The sequence below is a fragment of the Furipterus horrens genome, unplaced genomic scaffold (genome assembly GCF_987537825.1).
Source record: "Furipterus horrens unplaced genomic scaffold, mFurHor1.1.pri manual_scaffold_6, whole genome shotgun sequence".
Taxonomy (NCBI): domain Eukaryota; kingdom Metazoa; phylum Chordata; class Mammalia; order Chiroptera; family Furipteridae; genus Furipterus; species Furipterus horrens.
Window position 1 is genome coordinate 187,164,617 of NW_028327176.1, and position 27,716 is coordinate 187,192,332.

Sequence of the window (27,716 nt, forward strand, 5' to 3'; positions counted from 1 at the left end):
ATAAACTTTTGGCTGGTGGGGGACTTTGCCTTCAATTTGCAACATCTGTGAAGCAATAAAGAAAAGCACCATAAAACGAGGCGTGCCCGCATTCGGAGCAGTGAGCGTTCCTCCCTTCGGGGGTCTCCTCTAATTCTTCCTCCCAGCGCGACCCGGGAGGGAGTACGGATCAGACCCTGTGCTGAGCGGCTGGGAGTCCCTGGAGGGGCGGGCCTTGAAGTGCTGCCACCAGCAGGAGCTGACCCCACCTCCCCTGAACCCGGGTGAGTCCCACCTTCTCTAACGCTGTTTGTTAACAGGCAAGTAGTGCCTTTCACGCCAGGACCTGAGAATGGTCCCAGGCGGATGCTGCGCTCCCTCCACAGCCACTTTGGGGTTCAAACATCTCACCCTCGAGAGACGTCACCAGGTCTGGCTCAGGTACAGCTCTGCCATTGGCTTGCAATTTCCCTCTTTGAAAAAGAGAAAAGTTAGCAGCAAGGAGGCCTGTTAAAGTGTAACCCACAGCCCACACCTGTGCGGCCCAGGCCTGAGCGGGCAGGGCTCACGTCTGGTCCTTTGGGTTTGGGCTCTGCCGCCCCCTGCTGCCACCCGAGGCAGCTGCCCCAGCCCATTCTCGCAGCCAAATCCTCCCTCTTCCCGCTCAGTAAACTGGGAGTGCTTAAAGGGGGGACTGGGGTGATTGTCATGCCAGGCACTTACGACTTGTGCTGTACAGATGAATGGATGCGTGGTTGAGACGTCAGTTTCACAAGGTCACCAGCTCCGAGAGCGAATGGGCGTCCCACTACTTCTGGGCAGAATCCCAACATCTCCGCAGCCAAGACCTTTTATAAATGGCCTGACCCCCCCTCTCACCCCGTCCACCAGCTGGCTGCCCTGGCCTCGGGCTCACGGGCCTGCTCTGCGCCTGCCTTTCCCTGCCCTTCACCCCCGCTCCTCCACTCTCCAACCGCAGAGGCTGTCCCGCTTCTGTCCCTTCCAGGCCATTCTCTCAGACAAGACCCGAGGGCAAGGACTCTCGTGCACACTGTCCCCTGCCCTTGGCTCACCGTCCATGCTGCCGTCTGGGCCAGCAGACTTTAACTGTGACCTTGTCTCCCTCCCCAGCTGCATGGTAAACACCGCGGGGACTGAGACCTGACGCTTCTAAGTCTTCACCGCTCATTTCTGAATGACTCCCTGAGGGGTCTCGGGGGCTGTGTGTTGTCGCCAATGTTGTTGGTGTTTGTCACTGAACCAGCACTGTCAGCAGCCCCGGAACGTTCTAGAAATGCACATTCTCGGGCTGCACCCCAGACCACTGAACTGGGGGCTCTGGGTGGGGCCAGGACCGGTGTCCTCACAGGCTCTCAGGGTGATTCTGGTTCGGGCTGAGGCCTGAGAACCACAGGCCCAGGCAGAATACTGGAGGTGCAGGGCCCTCCTTTACACCCTGGGAGGAACCTATGAGCTCTGCTCCCCCCAACTTGGGGCAACCGAGTCTTCTCCTGACCCCCTTCTGATGCCCAGTGGTCCCTGAGGGCTCAGGGGCGGGCTTCGACGGTAGAGGTGGGGACTGACTCCCCCGGCAATGCGTGACTCACCAGCAGGTGTGGCCTCTAGAGCCCTGCCAGGAGGGGGCTCCCACCTGCTGCAGGACAAAGGATGGGCCACACCTGGGGGCCCAAGCGTGGGGCGGAGCCTGCTCCGATGGAGTGCAATGGGCAGAGTATGCTGTAGGAAGTGCGTTTGTGTGTTATTCCGTGTGAGCCCACTACCATGAATCCCAGTGTGCCCGGAGCTCAGGCTGACATCTAACCCTGTCAACAACATGGTGTCAGGGGTGTTCTTCTTGTACCCATCGAGAGATGGAGACGGTGGGCCCTCATGGGTCATTACTCCAAAGTCCCCCCAGCTGCAAGTGGAGGGGCTTAAGATTGGGAGTCTAGAGAAGGCTCGCAGGGTGACCCAGGTGTGACCCAGGTGGGGGAGGAGCTGGACATAAAGGGACTCAGATCTCCCCTCCCCCCACCAGCGGCCCCCGGAAACCTTCTCAGGGAGGGCGGCCTGGTTACATGGGTGCTGCGTGATTTTGAAGAATTTTAAAAATGTATATGATGGGGTTTATCATAAAGGAGATTTAGCTGCAAAGAAAATGTTTATTGGTGTATTGGCAGCACTGAACAGAGACTCTTAATAACTCACCATGAACAGGGACAAGGTTTGGGAAGTGACTGCTCCAAGGCAAAGGAGAACTTTCCCACCTGGGGAGAGGGCACTGGGCAGAGCTCATGGGCCGCCCTGGGGCCTCCGGAACAGGAAACGAGGCTTGCAGGTCCTTGTGCTAAAATAAAAGAAAAAGCTGAGGCTAATTTAATTTGTCCATATGCTGCTCACTTGAGACTCCTTTTGGACGGCTAGGGCTGGGGCTGGTGCTCGGGTAGGACCCACACAGGTGAGCCCTGTCTGGTCACCTGAAGAGGTTTTGCGGGGGTGGTGCAGAGCATCCAAACCCGAGGACACCTTGACCTTCTGCCAGCTGAGGTTGGAAAGGCTTCCCCCAGGTTGGAGTAAATGTTCCTTTGCTTACAAACAGGATTATGTCTTGCTTTTCCAGGTGTTGCTGGAGGAGGGGGTGGGAGAACCTGGAAGATAAGGGATGGAGAAAGTGTATGTGAGGCAGAAGACAGAGGCATTGCCTTCGGGCAACCTCAGAACAAAACAAGGCGGGCAATGGAGAGGAGAGGGGGGCACTCGGGGAGGGGGTGCTTGCGTGCCCCATGCCCCACTGGAGGTGCCTTGTGTTTACCCAGGGTGCACCTGAAGTTACCAGGTGGTTTTAGTATATTTTCTGGGGCTGACCACACACACACACACACACACACACACACACACCCCGGGACTTCACTTAATTCAAGACATCCACCATCAGATGAGACTGGTGACCAGCACGGGGTGGCGTAGCTCTTGGGCTGCTGAGCAGCTACCACAAGCAGGTGATTTAGAAGTCTGGAGCCACAGAGAATAAAATCATGTACACGATGAGGATGGCTGAGGGCCCATGAGACTCTCTGCCTGTTGTGTATTGAAAGAGAGTTGTTTGTAATTCTCGTTTGTAAAGCCCAGGCACGAGTGTGGCAACATCACAGGTTGGTACTGGAAGGCATGATATTAACCTGCCAGCCTAGTAACTCCTGCTGGCTCCCGGCAGACACAGCCCAGGGAAGCCAGCTGACCTGGGGGTTTGCCATGCTAAGAATTAATGTGTGATGGCACTCTGCTCAAAATAATTTAGTGACTAGTGGAGAAGTAAGACATAACGCTGAGGCTTACATCCAAGGCACAAATTGGGTAGATTAGGGGGAATTACTGGACTTCTTTCTAGGGCACATCAGGTTCCCAGGGAAGTGGATGGTGGGTTGGTTTCTAATTTCTCCAATGAACAGCTCCGTGCCCAGGGTGGCCAAGCTCATGGTGTCCCAGGGGCCCTGCCTATCCCACCTCTGCTCTCAGAGTAGAACAACCCAGGCTCTCCGGTTGCAAAATAAAACTCTCCACCCTCAGAGAAGAGGAAGGAGACTTATTCCTCGATAGTATTGCCAATACAGCCAATGGGGAGAGAATGGGGCTCCTAAAGTAAAGTGAGTAGTGAAAGGGATTTTTTGGGTGTCTTTTGGTTTTAGAGAATGCTGTCCCATCTGGGAGCCTGATCTGATCCTACTCAGCAAGACTGCCACCTTCTCCTTGGCGGGATACAAGGTCACCCTGAGTAATATTTGTTTCTGTGGGTCTTCATTTTATCTGTTTCTTCCTGTTCACTAGGTTAGAGCTGGTGAATGCATTATAATCTTGCTTTTAATTTTTAGTTTTTGGGCTATCTGGTGATAGGACTGGGAGTTAGAAACCCCTGCAAGAGTCCAGGACCCACCTCAGAAACGAGTTTTTCATCATTCTCATGCAATTTTTTTTTTCTTGAGTTTTGGTGATTGAGGTAAATGTGGTCACATGGGTGACAGGTAATTGTCAATTTCACCAGGAGCTGGATGGGTGGATATGTGGGCTCTGTCCCCATGAGGAAGTCCTTCTCCACCTTCTTCATCTTCCTCCCGCATCTTGTCCTCCTTCACCTTTCCTTCCTCTTTGCTTCCTTCTTTTCCTCCATCCCTTCCCTTCCATGGGAGCATCTTTGGATGGAAGATTTGTTCAGCCAGAGCCCAATCTTGCAGGTTGGAGTGGCATCCACCTCCAGCTCTGGATAAGCCTGGATGAGGTGCAATGACTTCCTTGTGTCCCCAACTGCCAGATGGAACCGCCCTCACCGCTTACAATGTTGCCCGTGTCTCCCTCTGAAACAGGGAAGCAGTCAGCAGACTAGATAGTGTGCTCTTTCCAGATATTTTATGACAATTGTTTGTAATAAAATCTATGAAAAGAGAGTCAGGGCTGGCCTTCAAGCAAGCTCAGAGCAAAGGGTTTGCTTGGTGATTCTTACCTTTGACAAGAGGTCTTATTTTAGATTTGCACGAGACTTACTACGCTGGCATTTTCTTGCCTTTGTAACCTCTGTCCCAACTGGAGGATGTCTGAGAGGCTGAGCGGCTGTGCAGTGAGGGGGCACAGAAGAATCCGGGCAGAGGGGCTGGGGTAGTGATGGCCCACACTGGTGGACGTCTCGCCAGCTTTCCAGCTGAGGCCGTCTACTCTTTGGGCTTTGCTCGGAGTAGAAAACAGAGGGATTGAGACCCTGCAGTAGGGACAGGTGGAGAAGACAGCCAGCAGCAATAAATAAAGGTTAGCACACGCCCATCCCCCAGGGTGGCGGAGCGGAGGGGCTCTGCAGAGTTTGGAACGACTTGGTAAGAACTGTCAAGTTCAAGCTTCAGTTTATACTCAGCTCTGTCAACGTGTTCCTTTCATGCAGCAGGCCACGCGTGCTGGAGACCCGGGTCTAGAACCCGAGCCTCTTGCTCCGGGCAGCCCTGGCTGTGCCCCGTGGGTGTGTGTGTCAGGCGGCAGGCCTGAAGCGCCGCTCTAAGCACGGCATGAAGATGAGCCTTGGGAGCGTTTTCAGATGAGCAGGTAGCAGGTGTTCCATAAGCGCGCTTAGCTTCCTGTTTGCCAGACTTAGTTTAGAAGAGTCCATCAAGGATGGCTATGCCCCGTCTGTCATTAAAGACATGTATATGCTGTCCTATTTTTCACTATTTTTTCATTTCTAGTAAGTGATCATGAATCATCAAATGATGAAGCCAAGGGTCTGACCCAAGTCACTCTGCCGATGCTTGGGCAGAAAAGTTGAAACGATACAGATGTGCTTCTTGGTAACTGCATTTCTTGTTTTCTCCAAAACTGGTTACTTACCCTCAGACAAAATTTGCCAACAGCTTCATTTGTCGTTATAGGTGAATGTCACTGTTTCAAAAGATGCTTATTCTCTTCTTCCAGGCTCACAAAATCATAGCCTTTGGCAATTAATCCTGGTTAACACCAATGAGACCCAAATACCTGACATATTCAGTGACTCTTGGCAGAAAGGGAAAAAAAATCTCGCTTGAACATGATAAAACACTATAAAAATGTATATTCTGCCACATTTCAAGATTATTTGGAAAAAAATTTTAAATTTTACCTAGCTGATTTCTATTGCCACTTAACTACTGTATTTGTTTTATTTTTAAAGAAAATGCATGAAAACGAGGTGAAATAGACAACATTCTTCATGAACCAAGCCTAGGAGATTAAATTTTGTCCCAAATGAAATAGCTAAATAGTGGATTTTAATTACTTTTGTCCCCATGGGCTTCCCCCCCTTAATTTCTTATATTTTCCCCTTAGGTTGCCATGATTAATTTGCACAGTGAGTCCCTTACTACCCATGAAACTAAGCAGACTGCACAACAGGCAAGATTAGGTGCCATGTTTCTTTTTTAAGGTTTTAGTTATTTATTTTTAGAGAGAGGGGAAGAGAGGGAGAGAAACATCAATCAGTTACCTCTCGCTCACCCCCAACTGGAAACCTGGCTCACAACCCAGGCATGTGCCCTGTCCGGGAATTGAACCGGCAACCTTTCAGTTCCCAGGCAGACACTCAATCCACTGAGCCACACCAGCCAAAGCAGGTGCCACCTTTTGACTGAACAGGTGAAGAAAGGTTTTCCCCCAGGTCAGCTGGTGTCAGCGAGATAGAGTGAGGGTCACCTGCAGCCACACCTCAGCTTGCTGGGGGCCTGGGCAGCCGCAGGTCTCCATGTCACCAGAATGCACGTGTCTCGTAGAAACGGGCTGCTAGGCACCTTTCGAGGCAGTTCCCGTGCCCTATTTTTCATTCCCCGGTTGTTCAGCAACCATTTTCTTGACTCTGAAAATAACAGCAGCCCACGGATCCATTTTTACGGGACAGCAATAACTTACAAGAATACATGTTTTTTTCTTGAATAAATCCCAAGGCCTTGAAAGTCACCCCTTCTCTGCCCTCCACATTTGCTGTGTCTTGCTTTCTCTAACAGCTCTTTTGGGGGCTGGGATTCTATATATAAAGCTTAACGCTCAACTGGTGTAAGCAACATTCTTACTGAAAGCTGCCTTAATGTTGGCTTACACGTGGGATGGAAATGGCTCGTGTTATCCAGCCTTTAAAAAATTTCTAGTGTTCAGCCTCCATGAAATGGATTGCTTATGGGGAGATAATGTCTGTTCTATTCCTTTTTAAGTCTGTGAAAAATGTCATCCTGGTTAATAGGGTGATTAAAACTCTTTATGCTCCAGGAGATAAATGTGATTATGTTTGTCATACTCTACCCAAGATAAAGACAGCAAAGAAGGCAAACTAGAAATTCCATAACATTTCCTCTCTTCCATAGCCAGGAACATTCAGAACTCAATACACAGATGGTACTTCACATAAAGAATAACATTATCTGTTAAACATTTTTCCTTTCCATTAACCAATTTAACAATATGCCTCTGGTATAAAGGGAATAGACAAATGACTAAATCATCTCATATCTGAGTTCTGAGTGCAGAAAAATGCCACTTCAGTCACACTGATTGTTTTCCTCTTAATTTTCATCTTTGTTACTCCATTTTTATTTTCAAAATGCAACCAGAACCTATGCTCGGTACCTGTTCTAGGAACTGCGTTCCCAACACACTTCCCTCTGCAGGTGATTCATGATCACTCATGTGATCCCTGCCATCCGTCAGGAACAACACATACAGGTGGGAAGGTTTGTAAACATTAGGCAAGCCGTTCAATATGCACCCAGGCCTCCTCGCCTGGGCCCTGTGGGGACAGTGTACGACCAAGGCCCCTGGCTCCCTCCTGTCACAAGGCCCTGAGAGGAGTCCCTCCCCTTAAGGAGCCGACAAGGCAGGAATCTATTAAAAAGAATCAAGAATAATATTTCCCCTTGTATTATCTCAGATAAGCTAGAAATTCTCATTTTCTCCTACCTAGTGGAGGGCTTTTAAAAATCAATACCTATTCTCACCTAAGAAAAATAAAAATCTAGATTCTAGCTGTAAATAGTTGTAGGTAGCCCCCATTGTATCTATTAGGGTACTCTAGACCCAGACTAATAACACGGTCACAAACCTGTTCAGTTAGGCTCCAGCCTTTCTTTCCTTCATTTCATTCCAAGCCTAATGCTGAGGGAGGTCACCGAGCTGTGATTGCTGGTTGACCTGAGAGCTGGACCCGGGCAATTGGAGGCTCCTCACCCCCGCCCCCTCTCCCATCCCTGGAATTCTTGTCCTCCTGGCTCCCAGAAGCTACTGCAAGGACACGGCTTTAAGATAGAGATGCGGCACTGAGACAATATGAACAGTGAACGTGGGTGGCTGACCCGTTAGGGCCTCCATGTCAGCTGTTACGATGCGGCAGACAGGTGCGGCAAAGGAAGAGCACTCAGTCTGGTGGCCACCCTAGACCAGCCTCGTGAGGTAGTTCCTTGGCTCATGCAGCCTGCCCCCTACCCATCTAGACTGGCCTGCCCTCTGAGCAAGGGTGCTGTTCACAGATTCCACCGGGGAAGCTCCCAAGGAGGTTGTGAAGCAACAACTAGAAATTTTTTCTTAGCTGAGATTTAGTTAAAAACGAACAATGAGTGAAGAGTTTTTGCTACTTCCCACGCACTGATCAACTTCACAATTTTTTCTGTTTAGTCTTGGATTTTTAACAGGTTACATATGAGTCCCAGAGGCTCATTAGTCCTGTTGAATTAATAATACAGCAGCTTTAACAGGGTAAAGTAGTCCAGAGAAAAATGTAATGTTGTGTACTTGACATTTCATTTAAAATGTTTCCTTACAACTAAAAGGTTTCATTAAAACAGATTAACTTCAAATATACTTTATTGAACCTGATTGCTAATTAGCGCCTAAGCAGTGATAAAGAAATTGCACAATTGATATTCAACCAGAGGTTATTTTTCTGGACATACTGACATATTATTTTTCTTTAAAATTTTTAAATCTCCAGTGAAATACTCATTGCAGTTAGACATTATTCTGTTTTCTCTAAGAACTCATGGAGGACAGAAAAGGGTTGGGTGTGTGTAATAAGAATTTACCAGTTTCATCAGTAAGGTGGTACTAAATATTGAGACAATTTCACGTAACTTTCTGGTTAAAAATACTTGTTAAGATAGGTGATAATTGGGATATGTTTACATTGACAACTGAGGCAGAACTACAAACTGTCAGTGAATACTTAGGAACCCATTTCTCAAAATAATATATTTTATACCCATGATATCATTATTCTTATTTTAGCAAAGCTGTACCTGTTCAAGTGTCGCTGGTTCGATCTTCCAGTCAGGGCACATCAGAGAAGGAAAACTCTGACTCCAAAAAACCTCCGCTGCCTTGCGGCATACCTCTTCAGGGGAAAGGCTAAGGGAGTAAACCCCGACAGAAAATCCGGAGCCGGAGTCCCTAAGGCGGTTTGACGTTGTAGTCAACACCGGCAACTCCTGCGGCGCACCTGAAGCCAAGCTGTATTGACTCCGTCTTTCCCTTGGATCCTTCAGCTGCGAAGAGAGGGGGGGTCTGCTGCTTGGGCAACAGCAGACCCTCCATATCACCCTGCCCAGGCTCTGTAGCTTCAGCTCCACTGGAGAGGACACTCCAGCATCATTGCAAGATGTCGATTCAACACGGGAGGAGACAGATACCGTGTCACTCCCGAGTCGGACTGCACAGCCATTCTCGGCGGTGCAGATAGACTCTTAAGAAGCTACACCATCGTCTCTCGAGACGGACGGCTGCCGACGACCTGTTCAAGTTCTCATAATCTGTTACCGGCTTCTTGTCTTGATGTAAGAATTTAGAGGGTGTAAGGCGAGGTTATTAGGTGAGTCCCTGGCTCGTGGGAATCCAAGAGCTCACTCAGAAGGCAGAGCCCTGTCCCTGCCCCACGCTCACTTTGGAGTCTGCGTGGTAGGAGCAAGTCTCCCAAGTTATGGCTGACACAGACCGACAGCACAGACTGTAGAAACTCTTTTAATTAGACACAGTGAGGTACTGCTGCTGTAAGGAGTCTGTTATAAAGATTTTCCATCATAGGCGATTATAAATGTTTTTCAGGTACAAAACTTGGTTTCAACTGTTACAGTCATAAACAGAAGTAATTCCCCGGGGAACTCCTCCACATAGAGAAGTTATCCATGTCATCATTTTTAAATATTTTCCGAACTCTGCGAAAACTCTGCTCTCCCCCCAACACCATACACACGCACACGTGTGCACACATGCCCGCATGCACTTTAAAGCACACAGAAAGACTGTGTGGACGCACTGAACACCGTCCATCTGTGGGTCCAGACGACAATCTGCACGTCTTCCTGGGGCAACAGCAGGGCGTCCCTTTGCTGTCTGTGTCTCCAAATCCTCCCCTTCTGTGACAATCGTTCTGGAATTCACCCACCATGCTCATCTCATTTGGATTTCAGGGCTTCCTCCCACTCAACAGCAGACTCAGAGTTCTTGGGAATTGCTGGAAATATTGATTGCATTTTACTTCGAAAGTCTTTCATCTAAAAGAAGGAAAGAGTCCATCATCAAACGCTGAAAGAAGGGCAAAGAGCCAGGTAATCAGAGAGGACGGGGCTGCTGACTGGATGATACTTCATTGCTTGAGGGTACGGGAGCAAAGACCAATAAAAGGTAAGAAACTGTATCCTGGCTACCTTGAAAGAAAATGAGATACATCTCTTTTCTTCTTCTAAATATAAATCTATGGGGCCTTAAATAACAGAAAACTCCACTCTGAATCTGGAAAGCGACAAGCTCTCCACCGTCAATCCTCAACATTAGTTACGTATTTATTGTTGGCTTTCATATATAAAGATGCAGCTAAGCACATGAGATTTGTCTCTCTCAACCCATGAATATACCCAGCCCAAGTCAGAAGAAATCTAGAGCCAGAGAGGGCTGGAGAGAAGAAACTTAGTAGGGGGTTAATAAAAGAATGAATCAGTGCATGGCAGATAAACTGGAATGTTTTATGTGCCAGGCAGTGTTGAAAAACCTGTGTAGAGGTTCTACCAGGAAAGGTTGATTTGGAATCTGAGAGTCGGAGCAAGGGGCTGGAAGATCTTCACACGCAGGGTCAACATGGAGCACCTACCTGGCTCCACCTACTATGCACCCGCCCTCAGGGTGGGGAACACTAATTTATGGGAGCTGGGTAATTTTTATATAAATAGTACTAGCTACCATACTCTTTGGTTCATTCTTTTTAATCTATATGGTCTTGTATGAGGATATTTCAGGAGCACCATGGCGCCGCTCTGAGGATTCAGATGTCCTCAGTGGGGTTTGGGAGGCACTCTGTACGTATCAGTAACACATAACCCGTTTCTTAGTGGCTATTTTGAAAGTCAGCTAATTTATTTTTTATGGTGATGCTTATTTAATTTGAACCTGAATCCTTACTTGGTTCCCAAATTCAGGATGTGCATCTTGTTTGGGACTTGTAAATTCCTAGGCATTTATTCCTACCATCTTAGCACTGCTGTTAGCAACACAGACTCTGGTAGACCTCTCTGTTCAAATCCTAGTCCAACACCTGGGAAAGCTGCTTATTATAAACAGGAGTTTCCAGGTATGTAGAATGGAGATAATTACCTGTTACAGGGTCGTGAGGATTAAGTGAGATGATACATACAAAGCACAGCACCTAGCTCATGGTAAGTGCTCAATATAATTAGCTATCGTCATTACAGCATCATCAAAATATATGTGCTATGTTTCAAGAACAAAGTTTACATGGATATAAATATTATGGTATGTTTATTAAAGGCATTATTTTATAGTTATACATCATTTTGATTTAAATATTGGCACTAGAAGATATATAAGGTTACCTACTACATGTAGTCTGTAGGAGGTCCATGGCAGCCATGTCAGTGTCAGGTCTCAGACACCAACCTTAAAGATACACAAGTCCGTGGGATGCCCAGCCCCCTCTTGCACGGAGCTCCCTAGTCTGTACTGTGATGAACCCTCCATGAGAGGTTCTTAAGGAGAGGCAGTCCTGTGTCTCTGAGGAGGGACTGATTACGTAGGATTTTTTTGTTGTCACAATCACGGGATTACTACTCATTTTGATGCTATATGTCTAGTGTGGCCCACAAAAAGAATTGCTTTGTCAAAAATACCAAGTGCCCCTGTTGAAGAGAGCTGCGTAAGACTTTCTCAGTGGAAAGACAGACATCTGTCTGGCTGGGGTTTGCAAATGTGCTGCCTGGTTCTTTTCCTTCACTTTCTGGTTGTACATCTGGTACCACTAAGCCTACTGACTGAGCTTTCAAATGGAGTCTAAGAACCAGCACACGAACAGAACCACCTATCGTTCCCCCTCCGCAGTGAGCTGCAGCGTGGCCAGTTGCTGTGAAGGGTGAGGCGGGGAATCGCAGCTGAGGCCTGGATAGGAGAGTAAAGGGTGGCTGCCCCACTTCAGCATGGTTCTGTTCCCATTTTATCCTCCTGACCCAATTTTTTTCTGTCCTCTCATTTCTCAGGTATTGTATTATTCACGTGTTCCCAGGGTCCTAAGTGAGTAACTGAACCACCAGAAGGAATCATATCCCCAAATAGCCCACTAGGAATAGGTAGGCTTCAGAGCAGCGTAAAGGGAGGGAGGCAAGTGGGATAAAGAACACCATTTAGCCCTCTTCTTTAATTTTGCAGCAGAGGAAATGGAAACCGGGAGTCTACATTTAAGTTATAAACAGGGCCTCAAGTTGCTTTAAAGAATGGGACTCCATAGAAGGTTTTAAAGCTTATATTATTTATATTCCATGCACAGTAAATGAAAACCTTCAGTTTTCTCACCTATATCAATTTCTGATCTGCAGTTCAGAGAAGGTGTTGGTTTTATCAGTGATACTCTTATGACAGGCCAACAGAACACTCTCCTGCTTAAAAGTGTGCTTGAAGAGATTTAGGGATTGGTTACATTTTGGCAAACTTGGTTATAAATGTACTGCATTCCATGATAACGATCACAGTCACTGCCATAGAACTATCCTCTACGCTATACCCCAAAAGTCGGGTGAAGATGGGGCATGCTGGGAACTAGTGTCTCCATCCAGCAACTCAGTTTCACTCTGAAGCATTTTCCAAACTCTGGGATCAATTCCCTTCCCTCTAAGCAGGGAGAGTGTTTTGGTGGCTATGGATCACAGGCTACCCTTCGAAGCAGGACTGCTGTGCACTGCACACCCCCAGCGGTCGCGCTCCACGTAGCCCTGGGCTATGAGTCTGCTGTTCCAAGAATGGCTTCCTTCAGGTCCCACTGTTTGTGTCCAAAAATTCTGTGTTCTAATATTATCAGAAAGCACTGACGTCTAAGGCAGCTGTTCTCAAATGGAGTGTCATCACAGCTGGAAATTTGCCTCTAATCTGCACATTCTGAAGACTGGATACAACTGACTTTTTAGATATCAGATCAATGCAAGACTGTATCTCTAATAACGTCACTCTCGCTCACATTTCAGTAGCTTCTTGAAGGGCCAAAGAGCCAGTATGCCAGGCGTGAACCATGGGACATGCTGTACATCTACCATGCATGTCCTGGAAGGGTTAGGGTTGGTCTGATACGTGATGTGCTGAAAAATTACTTAAATGCTCCAGGATATGTCCCCCATTAATTTAAAAAATCCTTTTATCATTGATTCTAATAAACAGGCAGTTGCTGAAATTAAAATCTTCAAGTTTTAAAGCATCTTTGCTGTGGACCAGCTCATTTAGCTTCAATTTTCTCACTTGCACGTGTGCTGCTGGCCTCAGCGCTGGGGTTAGAATGATGAAAGCTTTGTGGGACCAGCTGATGAGAAAGCCGTTGGACATGTCAATAATTACAGCACCAATGATAATTTTGAAGAACTTGGAAATTCAGCTTCTTCATAAACTAAAACAGAAGACTATAAATGTTACCTGACCAGGATTAATAATAATGTCTGCCATCTTGGGATCCCCTATGAGTTAAGCACTGTAGCAAGCATAATGCTATTATTCAACCATCACAATTCTATGTGACAGAAATGAGGACCATTTTAATGATCCATGGAGAAGCCAGAGGTCACAGAGGTGAACCCATTCATGGTGACATGGTTTATAATAAGTACAACTGCCTGACGGATGTCCAGGGCTCTTTCTCAACAGTCACCCTGGTTCTGTGACCTGGAAAGACATGATACCTCTATAACATCTACTGTGAGCTTCCACTAAAAATGACTTTAGAAACATATATACCTCTTGCAATGGTGACCATTTTATTTAGAATGGCATGGCAGATTATTAGCAATGTTCACCAAGAGCAGAACTCATCTACTTGTGGATACAGAGGGGTTCTATTTCTTTACCCTTTTTGAAGTTAGGTAACCATATGACCAGTTCTGGCAAATGAAATGTGAATAAAAGAAATATGTGTCACTTCCAGGGTGAAGCATTTAATTGCAGGTGCTTGATTCTCCAGGCCCCTCTTCCCTTGCCCTAGCAATCATGGAAACCTGTATGGCAGGGTGGTGCCTCGAAATCAAGGCAACCTGAGGTATTGAGCTGGCATGTGGACAGCTTCTCCAGAGAGTATAGTAAACCCAGAGTGGATTTTATATAAGACAGAAATTAACTTTTATTTTAAGCAACACACTTGGAGATTGTTTTTTACTGCAGAATAACCCAACCTATTCTGACATTAACAGTGAAGAGAAATCCAAAACAGACATAAGGCACGCTCTGACGCCCTTCAATAGAACATTACATTTGGCTGGAACATGGCTGAAGAAAAAAATCAAGGGCTGGACCACGGAGAAAAAGAACTCTGCGAAGTCAAGCTTACAGAGCTCTCATAACCACCCTTCCCACTTGCAGGAGGCCTAGTACATCAGTTAGTCCCATTACATGACACTGCTTCCTGGGGAATCAGAACATTTCTAGATGTTTTCAATGAAATAGTATGAGAACTTGGATCAGCACAGTAAAGTCATTTTGGGGGGCAGATCACTGTCCTGTGTGTACTAATGCAACCAAGCAGAACTGGCTTAGTTTACAGACCAGGTGCTGGTACCCTTTACCCTTGATTAGGCCTGTTGATAGCCACATAGATCCTGATACATGATTAAAGATACCAAAAAACCTCCGCTGCCTTGCGGCATACCTCTTCAGGGGAAAGGCTAAGGGAGTAAACCCCGACAGAAAATCCGGAGCCGGAGTCCCTAAGGCGGTTTGACGTTGTAGTCATCACCGGCAACTCCTGCGGCGCACCTGAAGCCAAGCTGTATTGACTCCGTCTTTCCCTTGGACCCTTCAGCTGCGAAGAGAGGGGGGGTCTGCTGCATGGGCAACAGCAGACCCTCCATATCACCCTGCCCAGGCTCTGTAGCTTCAGCTCCACTGGAGAGGACACTCCAGCGTCATCGCAAGATGTCGATTCAACACGGGAGGAGACAGATACCGTGTCACTCCCGAGTCGGACTGCACAGCCATTCTCGGCGGTGCAGATAGACTCTTAAGAAGCTACACCATCGTCTCTTGAGACGGACGGCTGCCGACGACGAAATATTTAATTATTAATTTAAAGCTAACATGAATTTTTAAAAAGTCAACTTACTTTCTAAGTTATAGTACTATCATTTAGGTAAAGGTCAGGCAAGCCCCCTCACTTTCTCCCAAATGCTCACTGTATCACATGCATTAAGTCTAAAATCTGTAGTAAAGTCAACTAATTTAGGAATAAAAATGGAAAGTGTAACTTTTGGGGGAATATAATCCCTCAAGTACTCATTGAATTGTCCAGTTTTGATGACAGTGATTACCAACAGGGCACAATTCAAAAGCAAAAGCTTTCCATTAATGTGAGGTAAACTGAGCAACAGGGATGACCCTGGAGCATGTAAGGCCAGGCCTAAGTCTCGGTCCAGTGAGCACAATTTATAACATGCTTCCTGATTTAAAATGCTAACAGGTCATGTTCTCAGAGGCAACTCTAAAATGCTTTCAATCAGGCTTTATTTTTAGTAAGTGCACAATTTTGGGATGTTTCCTTTCTCTGCCAAATAAATGACAGTAATTGTACCACCTCTGACTGTCAGGCCTCTTCGTAAAAGCTTTATATTTTACTGAATTAAACACTGCATAACAGCCACAACCTGATCACTATTATTTTCATATTTTAACCTACTGATCCTGCTTCTCTGGCACAGGGTGCACAACACTCACACCACATACGTACGCACGCACACACACACGAATGCACAGGACCTACGTGCAGCTACCCTTCCATGATGCCTTTATCAAGGCCCTGCTGATAGGCTGTCACAGGAGAGTGAAGGCAGCTGATGGCTCCATTACAGCAAGTACTTCTGTACATTTATTTTTAAATTGTAGAGGAAGTTACAGCTTTAAAAAATAGTATGTAAATAAGTGAAATAGTACATAAGCCAGCTAGAGCGAAAGAATTAGCATGCACTTAATGAAAAGAATATTTCTACAACACAAAAAATACCTACACCTCACATTCTTTTGGGCCAAATGGCAACCACATATATATTCAATGAAAGTACTGGTACATCAGCGGTACAAATACACCTTTGATGCAGTCACTTGGGAGCCATTAAAAAACAACAACAACTGGCTACTAAATAAGAGCTGGGAGGCTAAATAAACAGGGTCATTCTACCCCTTTCCTGTTTCCAACTTTTAGGAACCTAAGTTTATTTAAAATTTTGACAGATACAACCCATAACTACTATCTCTTCTTCAGTAACTCCAGAATGGTAGTTTTAACATCTTTAAAACTTGAGGTCCTTCTGAATCTCCCAAAGTGTTTTTGCACTCTTCTTCAGACCAGCCTCTTCCTCGGGGCTCAGGTGGACCTTTATAAGGTCGGTAATACCATTCTGACCCAGGATACAAGGAACACTGAGGAACACTTCTTCATTTATTCCATAGAGCCCCTTAATTATGGTGGAAACTGGATGCACTCTCCTGAGATCCTTCAAAATACTCTCTGCTAAATCAGCTACAGAAAGGCCAATGGCCCAGGAAGTATAACCTTTCCGTTTAATGATCTCGTAGGCGCTGGCGATCACATCTTTGTGCACATTTTCCCACTGCTCGGGATCTCTGTCAGTCCCTATATCCGCGTTCAGGTGCTTCAGGGGGACACCCGCGATATTCACTCCACTCCACACGGGGACACTCGAGTCTCCGTGCTCGCCGAGGATCCACCCGTGGCAGCTTTCAGAGTGGATCCCAAGCTTTTGCCCAATCAAGAAACGAAAGCGAGCCGTGTCCAGATTACAACCACTTCCAATAACACGGTTTCTGGGAATTTTACTCAACTTCCAGGCGACGTAGGTTAAGATATCCACTGGATTGGAAACAACAATCAGCTTGCAGTGAGGACTGTACTGGATAATATCAGAAATCATTAACTCAAAGATGGCCACGTTTCGCTGGAGTAAGTTAAGGCGTGTTTCTCCCTTTTCCTGGCGTACACCGGCCGTGATGATCACGAGGCTGGAGTTGGCGGTGACAAGGTAATCTTTGCTGGCGACGATGTTCGGCATTTTCACGAACACGCTGCCGTGCTGAAGGTCCATCGCCTCGCCCTTCACCTTGCCCTCCGCAGCGTCCACCAGGGCCAGCTCGTCACTCAGGCCTCTCAGCAGGATGCCGACAGCACAGGCCATGCCGACCGACCCGGCGCCTATGATGGAGACCTTGCTGCGCGGAACGGCCGCCTCGGAAGGCAAGTGCTTCATGAGCTCACACTTGACAGTCGCCATCCCGGACACGGGGGGAGCAGGCCACGGGCCCCCGAGTGGGGTGCCGGCTGGCTGGCGGGGACACGGGGCCACCCCCCGACTCAGGAAACTCGCTGTCCTAGCGCCCACTCTCTGGCTGGCCCACAGCGCTCCCATCGCCCAGCTCACGGCCGTTCTCTCAAAAGGTGGGGTAAGCGAGTGGGAGAAGGTGGCAGGCAAGGTTTCAGGCGTGAAGGAAGGGAGCTTGTGGTCCTTGGCCACCCACTCAGGTGGTGCTGCGGGTGCGCGACGCTGTGGGCAGTTGAATGGCCCCTCAGAGTGGCTCCGCGGCTGCGCGAGGCTGTGGGCGGTTACACGGCCCCTCAGCGTCTTTCTGCGGCCCCGCGAGGCTGTGGGCCCTTGGACGGACCCTCAGGGTGGCTCTGCGGCTGCGCGAGGCAGGCCCAGCTCCCAAGGTCTCACAACAGGGTCTACAAGGCCGAGTTCTTGTCCTTCCGGTCAAGTTTCACCAGCGCGAATTCTCTGCGGTTTTGAATAGGAACACTTGGCGCACCCAGATTTTGTATCTTTAGTGCGGATGCCAAGCGGAAAGGCTTTCGGTAGTACAGGTGAGAAGACGGTGGCGTGGCACCGCGACCCGCCCCGGAGGAAGGCGCCCACGGCCGCCTCCCTGCGGACGGACGCAGAGGCGGGGCCTGGTCTGCGATGCGCGCAGCGTGAGCACCTGCCGCGTGGGAAGGACCGCTCTGCCTTCAGGCCCGCGCGCCCGCGAGGCCCTGCTGTGGGTGAGTCACCGGACAGGGCCGGGGAGCAGCTCAACATCCAGACTCCCTGGGGAGACAGGCTGAGAGGGAAGCTTGTGATTGCGGGTCCCGATTAAAAGCCACTTTCCACGTACGGAGGCGGTGGCGCAGCCTTCCGTTAGAATGAAAGTAGACCTTAAATGTCCTTAAAGGGGCACGTTTTAACTCGTGCACGAGGATCACTGACAAGCAGTACGACAAACAAAAAAGAAAACCCACGGTGACGCTGGAGCCACAGGGAGGGGCCTGGGCAGCGGGAGCCCGGCCGGCGCACTCGCGGGCCCCCGCGCGTTCCTCTGCGCACCCTGACGAGCCCCTCTTAGGTTCTAAGGACGCAGCCACGTCACAGCTGATGAAACAGACGCCCCATCAACCACGCAAGTCCGAACAGAAGTAGTGCTGCCCCCCCGCCCCGCCCCGCGGGAATCATGACCCGCGTGCGGATCCTCGGAACTCGCCTGTCCGCAGAGCGTGCGCTCTCCCCGCAGGGCGCTCGGCACGCGCAGCCGGCTCCCTCATGGCCAGGGGGAAAAATAGGGTTTCAGTTGTAGATACTGAACTTGGCTAAAACGAAAAGCCAGCTGTTCTCCTTCCTGCCACTGAAGTGCAGTCCCAGGAGAGAGGGCGGACAGCCAAGGAGTCGCTGAGCGGTGGCACAGGGAGGCGACTGGCCGGGGTCCTGCACACTGACTTCCGGTCTGGCTGGCACCTGCGCAGGGCCAGGGGCCCCCGTGAGCGCGGTCCGGCCACCGGCCCCGCGCCGCGCCGCAGGAGGTGCGAGGAGCGCCACCACGCACGAGTCCTCTCCACGCGGCTGGCTAGAGTTACGGCAACTCTGTCAAATTAAAACCCGTAACTTTAAACATGATCCTCTTTATTTAATCGTGGCCAGCATTTTTAGAGGGATCCTTTTAAAAGACCGGCTTCTCATAGCTATCATTTCTTTTATTCCGGTCATAACTGGGAACGTTTTAACCTAATGCCTGTTCCCACCTTCTTCCTAGTGATGCCTTCGACCCGTCAAATCACTTTCCAAGATCAGTGTTCTTGAGGATGAAATTCAAGGACATAAAGACGCTTAGCTAGATGTCTTCTTTCTGTAGTAATATTCTCTGGAGTTTGAACCTCTTCAGAAATACAGTATGAGAGCTGCCTCTTCAGTTTTCCCTCTTAAGCACAACTAAATCAATTTTGAGGGGAAAGAAATAACACTCCCCCAAATAAAAATACCTCAAAGTAGTGTTTTGTTTTGTTTTGTTTTGTACAATAAGTCTGGAGATTGGAAGGAAAGAACTTAAGAAAGATGAAGAAATGGACATGACCTCCCCAGCAGATTTACCTCTACTCAGACATGGGAAACTAAATATCACTAAGCGGCTTCCTACCCTAATGACCTTCCATCTTAGGTGGCTCATTATTCCTTTTGAATAGAAAACCAAACTCAAATTACCTATTCAAAATGCAGTACAATATTAGAGCTGATGAAGAGATCATGCCATAGTACTTTCTTTTGGCTGCATCACTTAGGAGGAATGAAGCAGGAACTAAAGATGACCACCAAGTCTCTGGTCCAAGGATGATTACAACCAAGCCCTTCCACCTTGACACTCACCACAGCTCCCCTGCCCTTCTTCTGTCTAGGAGTCCAGCTCAAATACAGATGCTCCTTGTCTTACAATGGGGCTATGTTCTCACAACCCCATTGTATGTTGAAAATATCATAAGTGGAAAATGCACTTAATACACCTGACCTGCCAAACACCATGGCTTTGTCTAGACTACTGAAAGCCTGCTTGGGACGCTTACATTAGCTACAGTTGGGCAAAGTCACCTCGCTGCCACTGTCCAGCATCACAAGAGAGTATTGTACTGCATATTGCTAGCCTGGGAAAAATATCAAAATTCAAATTTTGAAGTACAGTTTCTACTGAACGCATATCACTTTCACACCACTATAAAGTCAAACTGTTGTAAGTTGTGGACTGTCCGTATTCCATCTTCTCTTAAATCTTCTACAATGCCCCAAGCAGAATTGACTTTAAAAAAAATTTTTTTTTTTTAAATTTGTATTTATTTTTAGAGGGGAAGGGAGGGAGAAAGAGAGGGATAGAATCATCAATGTGCGAGAAATATCGATTGGTTGCCTCTCCCATGCCCCCAACTGGGGAGCTGGCCCACAAGGTAGGCATGTGCCCTAATCAGAACTAACCTGTGACCTTTCGGTTAGTGGGACGATGCCCAACCCACTGAGCCACACCAGTCAGGGCACAGAACTGATGTTTTAATAAAATCCTGTACCACCAAGGTACTTCCTACCTCTCTCCATGATAGGATTTATCACACACTATTAAATTTAACCCGAAAGGAATAACCTTTTATGTAGCAGCATATCCTTGTACTCTAGAACAGATCTCGGTCCATGGATAGGGATTCAGTGAAAATGTTTGTGGTAGAAAAAAATAAGTAAATAACTATAGAACTGAATTAAGAAAGGCTAGAGGACTGAAAGGTGAGAGAGGGAAAGGCAATGAACAAAGGGGTAGGTAAAATGTATCTGCTTGGGGTTTCTTAGCAAGGTTATGTATTAATTTCAGATAAAGCTATTGATAATCTTAAAGATTTCCTAACTATTCTCAAAGCCAGTACCTACTATTACCAAGTTAGAACATTTAAAAAATAAAAGAGGGAGAGAAACAAATTATACAGGGCTAGGAACACAGTAAATGCAAAGGCAGAATATTTTTAACCTTTAAAGTTATTTAAAATGTTCTTTGGAAAGCTTTAAAAAAAATCTATGCACAGATCTTTGATTTGAAAAAAAAAAAAGAACAGTGTTAATTCATGTTATAAACTGATCTAAAATAGTCTATAAACTCACCAGCATGCAAGTAGGGCATTATATAAACTATTTTTAAAGTCTTCTTTCTGATTTGAAAGTCATAAAATGCAAATTGTAGTTTTAAAACAAATGAGTGGGCTGTAATTCTATTGCTCATAGATACTAAGCTCTATATATAAACTACATAATCCTGTGTGTGTGTGTCTACAAACCCTAGCACCTGAAAGTATTTGCCTTTGGCAGCAATACTGGGAATGCTGAGGAAGGACAAAAGTGGGGCCACAAAGCTTTGTCTTCTGTAAATAAAAGTAAACTGTCAAATCAAAAAGCAACACAGGGATCGACTTCCTGTTTCTGATATTGAAATATTATAACATGAATTAGCAAGCTCTAATAAATTATCTAAATCTCACTTTTGTTCTTTAATTTTTTATTTTTATATCCTCACCTGAGGATGTACTTATTAATTTTAGAGAGAGGGGAAGGGGGAGAGAGAGAGAGAAAGGGAGAGAAACATTGATGTGAGAGAGAAACACCGATCCATTGCCTTTCGTCTGTGCCCCGACCAGGACCAAACCCACAACCCCGGCCTGTGCTCTGACCTTGGAATGAGACCTGCAGCCTTTCAGTTTACGGGACGATGCTCCAACCAACTGAGCCACACCATCCAGGGCTCACTTTTGTTCTTTAAAGGCATCATCTTACACATAATTTTTGGTACAGTGTAAAAGAACCACTTGTATTTAATTTACCATAAAAAGGGAAAAAAGGAAGTGTTTTAATGTGGCACAAAACATAAACAAAACAAATTAAAATTCCTTAGTATGTGAGTAAACATTCCAAATCATACCCAAAAATTGAGAAACTTGAATGACAGGGTCTAACTGCATAGATACTTCAATAATTATCCCTTTTATTTTCTGCCATTGGATTAAGTAATAGAAATAGTACTGCCGTTCCAGTACCAACAGCTTTATTCCTCAAAAATAACTGACATGAAGAAAATCTGTTACTTTGAATTTGAGGTAGAAACTGAAGTTACCTTTATGAACTCAAACCTGCCAAAACATGGACTCCATACTGTAAAGGTTAAACCTTTACTTGCCTCAAGACTGTCTAGGCAAAGACCAGAGGCAGCAGCAGGAAGAGGAAGGAGGGTTCTGGGTGGGGACAGCAGGCACAGGGCTCAGAGGTGAAGAAGAACATGGCCTTTCAGCAAGGCTAGGACTGCATGTGACAAAGGCTTACGAAAGACATAGGCAGGCTCTCGCCTGAAGCCCTGCTGACCAGGTCGCTCTTTGTGGAGGCCTGTCCTGGGCACTGTGGGATGTTTAGCAGCTCCCCTGGCCTCTGCCCACTAGATGCCAGCAGCATCCTGTAGTTATGACAGCCAAAAGTATCTCCAGACAGCGCCAAATACCTTTCTTCTGGGGGCAGGGGGAGGCAAAACCGCCCCTGGTTGAGAACCAGTGAGTCAGTGAATAAGCTGGGGCCAGATCACAGAGGGACTCATAAGCCAGTTAAAGAAACCTGGACTTTATTCTCAGGGGAAGAGGGAGCTAGTGGAAAGACAGACGCAGTGCCATCACACACCATGTAACAGATGGCTGACTGAATGCCCCCTGCGCCAAGCGCTATGCAGGTGCTGCGGACACAAGAATGAACAAGATACGTGAGGTCTCTACTCTCTTAGAATTGACATGCTTTTTTGTGAAGACAGATGAAACAAGGAAACTGTCAATATAGTCTCATTTTGCAGTAAGTGCTGTGAAGAAAAGAAAATAGGGTAATGTTGGAGAGGAACTGAGAGGCGGGAGCGAAGAGGCTATTTTACTTTAGATCAGATGTCCTGGGGAGCTTCACTGAGGAGGGGAAACGGATTTGGGTTGAAACCCCAGATGGTGACAGAGCCAGCTGTGCAGAGGCCTGAGGATGGGGTTTCCTGGGCAGAGCTAGGCCCTCAGCAGGGCTAGGCCTGGTGGGCGTGGCAGTGAGGTGGGGGTGGGGTACGAGGGGTGAACGTGCTGGTTCAATGATGTGAGACTTCAGGGGAGCCACTGAAGGGGTGTAAATAAAGGAGAGACAAGACCTAACTTCCACTTTAAAAGTATCTCTGTCTGCTATTGATAGGGGAACTCAAGAGTTAAAAATTCTAGTTGCTACAGTAGAGAGGCTTACGTGACTAATGCATGTGCAAGGCTGTTATTCCAGGAACTGGAATGCATGACCTACTCATGACTCCAGGAGATTGACAAGCAATTCGACTTTCATGCCCCAGGGGAGTGCAAGGATGGAGATGGTATCTGAGCCATTGTGTTTCAGGGAGGGAGTGTCCATGATGCAGACAAAGGATTATTGATCAGCAGATAAAGACATACTAGGAAAATTGCTGCCAGACTGCAACTCTTATCTGCAAACCTTTTTTGCAAACCCCTTACCTACCCTTTCTTCTCCTTATAAAAAGGTCGGCTTAAGATGAGATGTTAAGATGGTTTTTTAGGGTGCATAACTCACATCTTCTTAGATGGCCGGCATCTGAATAAAGTGCCCATAAAGATTCAATGCTTGTCTCTACTTATTGGTTCTGGTAGTGACAGGCAGCATGAATGCTGATTTTCCAGTTTCACAATGGAGAAAAAAATTCTACAGGAAGCAAAGGAGAGGCCAGTTTCCTAAACAGGAAACCTTCAATACAGGAGGTGGATGGAGATGAAAGGAATGAGGCTGTGTTTAGTAGCAAAGCTAAGGAGCAGGACTTGCTCGTGGATTAGAGGAAGGGAATGCAGGGAAATGAGAGGATTTAAGGTGATTCTGTGCTGGGCTTTGGCTTGAACAACTGGGGGATGGGAGAGACTAGAGGAGGAGCCAGCTGGGGAGGAGGTGAGGAAACGGGGTCCCCATCAGGACACTGGAGCTGTATGTCTGGACATCCACACCATACGGGTTGTTTTAAGTGCCAGGGACTAGAGGACAGCACCTGGGGAAGGAGAGCAGGGATTCGAAGGAGGAAGCCGCTGGTCCCTGCTGCTGACCGTCTTCCAGAGCAGGGCCAGCAAAGAACACAGGCAAAAATGGCCCCGGAGGTCGAAGGGGTCTCAGCTGAGGGGAGCAGGCTTAGTTGTGCTACATGTTGCTTGAGAGGTCAAGAAGCAGAGGATGACAGCGAGACCCAGATCTGGCCACAGGGAGGACACGGGCGACCCTGACAGCAGCACCTCCAGGGGCGCTGGGGAAGAGGCTGGATGAAGGAGAGAAAGGGGAGGGGCCGGGACACAGTGGCCACGCGGCTCTTTCAGGAAATCTGTTGCGTGAAAGGAAGCAGACAAACAGGTTTGTCGCTGGAGGACGATGAGGAATATCGGGAGACCTTTCAGAGCTGGCAGAAACGAGAACGTGTGTCCACACGCTGCCGCAGAGGGAAAAGCTGGCCATCAGCAAAGGCCGCGGACAGTTACAGGGGCACGGTCCTTGGCTGGGCACCAGGAGCGAGACTTGAGTGCCCAGCTGGCAGTGCCACCTAACGCCCATGGGGACATGCAGATGCAGGCGGGCGTCTGGGGAAGGTGCACCCCAGTGTGCTCCTTCAGCGGGTGTGGCCAAAGGGTTGAAGAGAGGCGAGGCAGAGGCTCAGCGAACGGAGATGAGCTGTGGTTATCGTGGGGCAGGAAGGTGCTCCCAGCACAGTGGCTGTGGGGTGAGGGAGCAGCGAGACTTGGTGACCGATCAGGTACAGGGGTGAGGAGTGTGGGTAGAATCCAGCTTTTCTCAGCAGCAGCTTTGTGGATGGTGCCGCCATCCACTGAGGGTGACCAGGGGCAGAGTGGGAGTAAGTGACAGTTCAGTGGGAACACACACAAGGCTGGAGACATCCAGACCTCGGGGTCCGATCAGGCAGGCCCATGAGCCAGCACCTCAGGAGCCTGGGCTGAGGACGCAGTCCTGCAGGTGCCTGCATATGGACAGCGCCACCAGAGGGGATGGGACCTGTGAAGGAAAATACAAGGGCAAAGGCAGGAATCTCAGCGTAACTGTGTGCAGAGGGCAGCCGCAGCGCCTCAGAAGTAAATGGGATGCTGGGAAGTGAAAAACAAGAGCCAAACAAGGATCAAGAAAAATTACCAAAAGAATAAAGAACTAGAAAAGCCCAGAATCTATTAGCACACGAAGCGAACAATAACTGATGTACCTGAGTCATCAAGACAAAGTGAAATTATGTTCAGCACAATTCACACTGGGGAAAGATAGAGAGCACATTACAATTTTTTTCTTCTTAGACTTAGAAACACTTCAGTCACAAAAATTCAATTTGAGAGAACACTTCCATTTTCTGATACAGGGTAAATGAATAATAATATAGAAGTATATCAACATACATAATATTTTTTCGTGGTTTTAGATATTCGAAAGTGACTAACCAATAGGGGCGTTTTAAATAAAGCTAGGGGGAAAGCGGAGCTGTCAGGCGCTGACTCCACGAGCCTTCGGTTAGACAGATCTGCTTGCCTGCGTCCCATTTTCTACGCTCAGTGTAAGAAATAGGACAAAGAAAAAGAAAACCCGGGTGAAACCAAGGATACCTTTCCTCTGGTGGGATAGGCTGGGAACATTCTTGAGGTGATTAAGCTGATTTGTGTCAGGCCTTGGAACAAGAAGGCTTTTATAGCAAAGCCTATCTTTCTTAGTAATTGTTGCACAGTCTCACTTTATAAAATGCCTGGGGCCCTATTTTACTTATAAAAGGAAACTGGTGGGTTTTTAAAGAGCTATCTTGGCAATATGCCAAAACAGCTGGTGCCTCCCCCACCCCCAGAAAAAAATGTGCATTGGTCGTTACCTCCCTTTTCAAACTGAGCAGAAGTCCCTGTGATGGTCTGTCATCAAATTGCCCCTCCACATTTACATCGAGTGCCCATTAGAGCTGCAGAGGGATGGGAAGTAGGGTTACAAAGATGTTCTTGTCACCTCAGACCTGAATTTAACTGATGCACAGCGCCACTTCCCATTAATTGAAAAGCAATTGCAGGAAAATATTCCTCAGTGCTTAAGCTGTTTGAAGGCCTGAGAGCTCGACAGCTGGACCTGCCTCTGCAAGATCATGATGACTGTGTTCTGGGCCCTCCAGTAAGCACTGGTAGGAAGAGGAAGCACGGCTGGGTCTGCTGACGCATGGTAATCAGAAGAAGAAATTGAAGCTCGCTTCCTGGGGGCAGAAGCCCGGAAAGATCTTTGGAAGCACTGAAATTAGATTAGGCAAGAACACAGAAAGGAAATGTTTCTGCCGCTTTTCAGACTTCTGAAGATGACTCAGAAGTGGCTAACACTAAAGTTTGCCAGGAGACCCAGATTTGTTTTTGATCTTTGACCTACACCAATGAGGTCTATTTCCTTCTTAGATATCTTAGAAGTTAGAAACTTCTGAGCTTCGCCATAGGTTTGGTTTTGTTTTTTAAATCCTCACCCAAGGATATGTTTTTATTGATTTTAAAGAGAGAGGAAGGGGGAGGGAGAGAGGGAGGGAAACATAGATGATTGCAAAGTCAAAAGAAAGAGATTTGAGTGTAATTAGCAAAAGCCCTCAAGTTGCTCATAAAGTAATTAAGAAGTGAGCCTAAATATTAACATAAAAAGTATGCCTCGCTGTAGCTACTAAAGAGAGCTGGAGAAAATGAATTTTGTTAGCATGCATCTGATACTGTCCTAGAGGAAATGTGTATTACTTGTCTTAAAGCATCTTTCTTAGAATAGGAAAGTCAAGGATAATTTTTAGAGAAATATTTTAAATACATATGTTTTACTTCAAAAAAAAAAAAAAAAAAAAAAAAAAAGGCCTGAGCTTTTGAGAAAGAAGCACTACGTCAGCAAGTGGGAGGCAAGACCCCGATCTCAGATGATTTCCGTAAAAGCCTTTACAGCAGCAGGGCCTTCACAGAGACGCAGTCAAGGAGGAAAGAGAGGTCTTTCTATCTATCAGATTGGCAAACATTTCTGGGTAATAGAAGCTACTAATGGCAAGGGTGCCAGGAAACTTGCATGCACTATTGATATCTTCTAAATTGTATCAACTTTCCTGGGGGGCCATTTAGCAACAGATACCAAAAACATTTTTAACATGCACTTTGATTCAATGATAACAATTATCTTTAGGACAAATCTCTTGACCAAGAAAAGTACAAAAAGATGTATGCCTACAGAGATTCACTACAGTATTTAATTCTGAAAAATTACAATCTAAATACTATTGGCAGGAGACTGATTAAGGAAAGTATAATACACAATACAGTACTATGTAGTCATTAAAAAGGATGGAGATTTATATAGTCTACTATGCAAAGAAGGTCCTATGACTATTCAGTGAGAAAAGCTTCTAAAGTAGTACAGTAAAATAACATTTATATATGATTATGTGAACATGCCTATAGAAGGAGGTCCAAAAGGATGTTTCTACTGTAACAGGGGATCACAACTCTGAGATGTAATTCTGTGTCCCTTCTTGTATTTTTCTACATTAATTCTTTTTCAAAAAGACAGTACATTTTTTTACCAAAAAAAAAAAAGCCATAAGAAAAAAGATAGATCTAAAAAATATTTTTCTTAAAAAAAAAAGGAGACAAATACCTCTTATTTCATGGTAAAAGCATAAACAAACCAAAAAGCTCCATTTATAAGTTAATTTTTAAATTTAAATCTCTGGACAATTTAAAGTATATCACAGTAACTAAAGAGGTTTTCATTCACAGTTTCATTACTATTGAGGTTTTAGCTTCTGTGAGAGCAAAAACTGTAAATTATCTGTAAATTCTAACTACATGGAGTATCAGG

At 46.7% G+C, this 27,716-nt stretch overlaps 2 protein-coding genes across 2 annotated transcripts in view; both read right to left on the reverse strand.

The window, feature by feature from the left end:
• Nucleotides 1-9,467: 9,467 nt before the first annotated feature.
• The window catches only part of TMEM242 (transmembrane protein 242), a 29,471-nt gene continuing 11,222 nt past the window's right edge, over nucleotides 9,468-27,716 (reverse strand). Inside the window, exon 4 of the mRNA XM_090280704.1 lies at nucleotides 9,468-10,016. Coding sequence (XP_090136830.1) covers nucleotides 9,918-10,016 — 99 coding nt within the window. The 3' untranslated portion in view covers nucleotides 9,468-9,917. The remainder of the gene's footprint in view (nucleotides 10,017-27,716) is intronic.
• Nucleotides 16,111-17,328, reverse strand: LOC150008004 (L-lactate dehydrogenase A-like 6B). Its single transcript, XM_090280703.1, has one exon. The coding sequence runs from the start codon at nucleotides 17,274-17,276 to the stop codon at nucleotides 16,278-16,280; it is 999 nt and encodes a 332-aa protein (XP_090136829.1). The 5' UTR covers nucleotides 17,277-17,328; the 3' UTR covers nucleotides 16,111-16,277.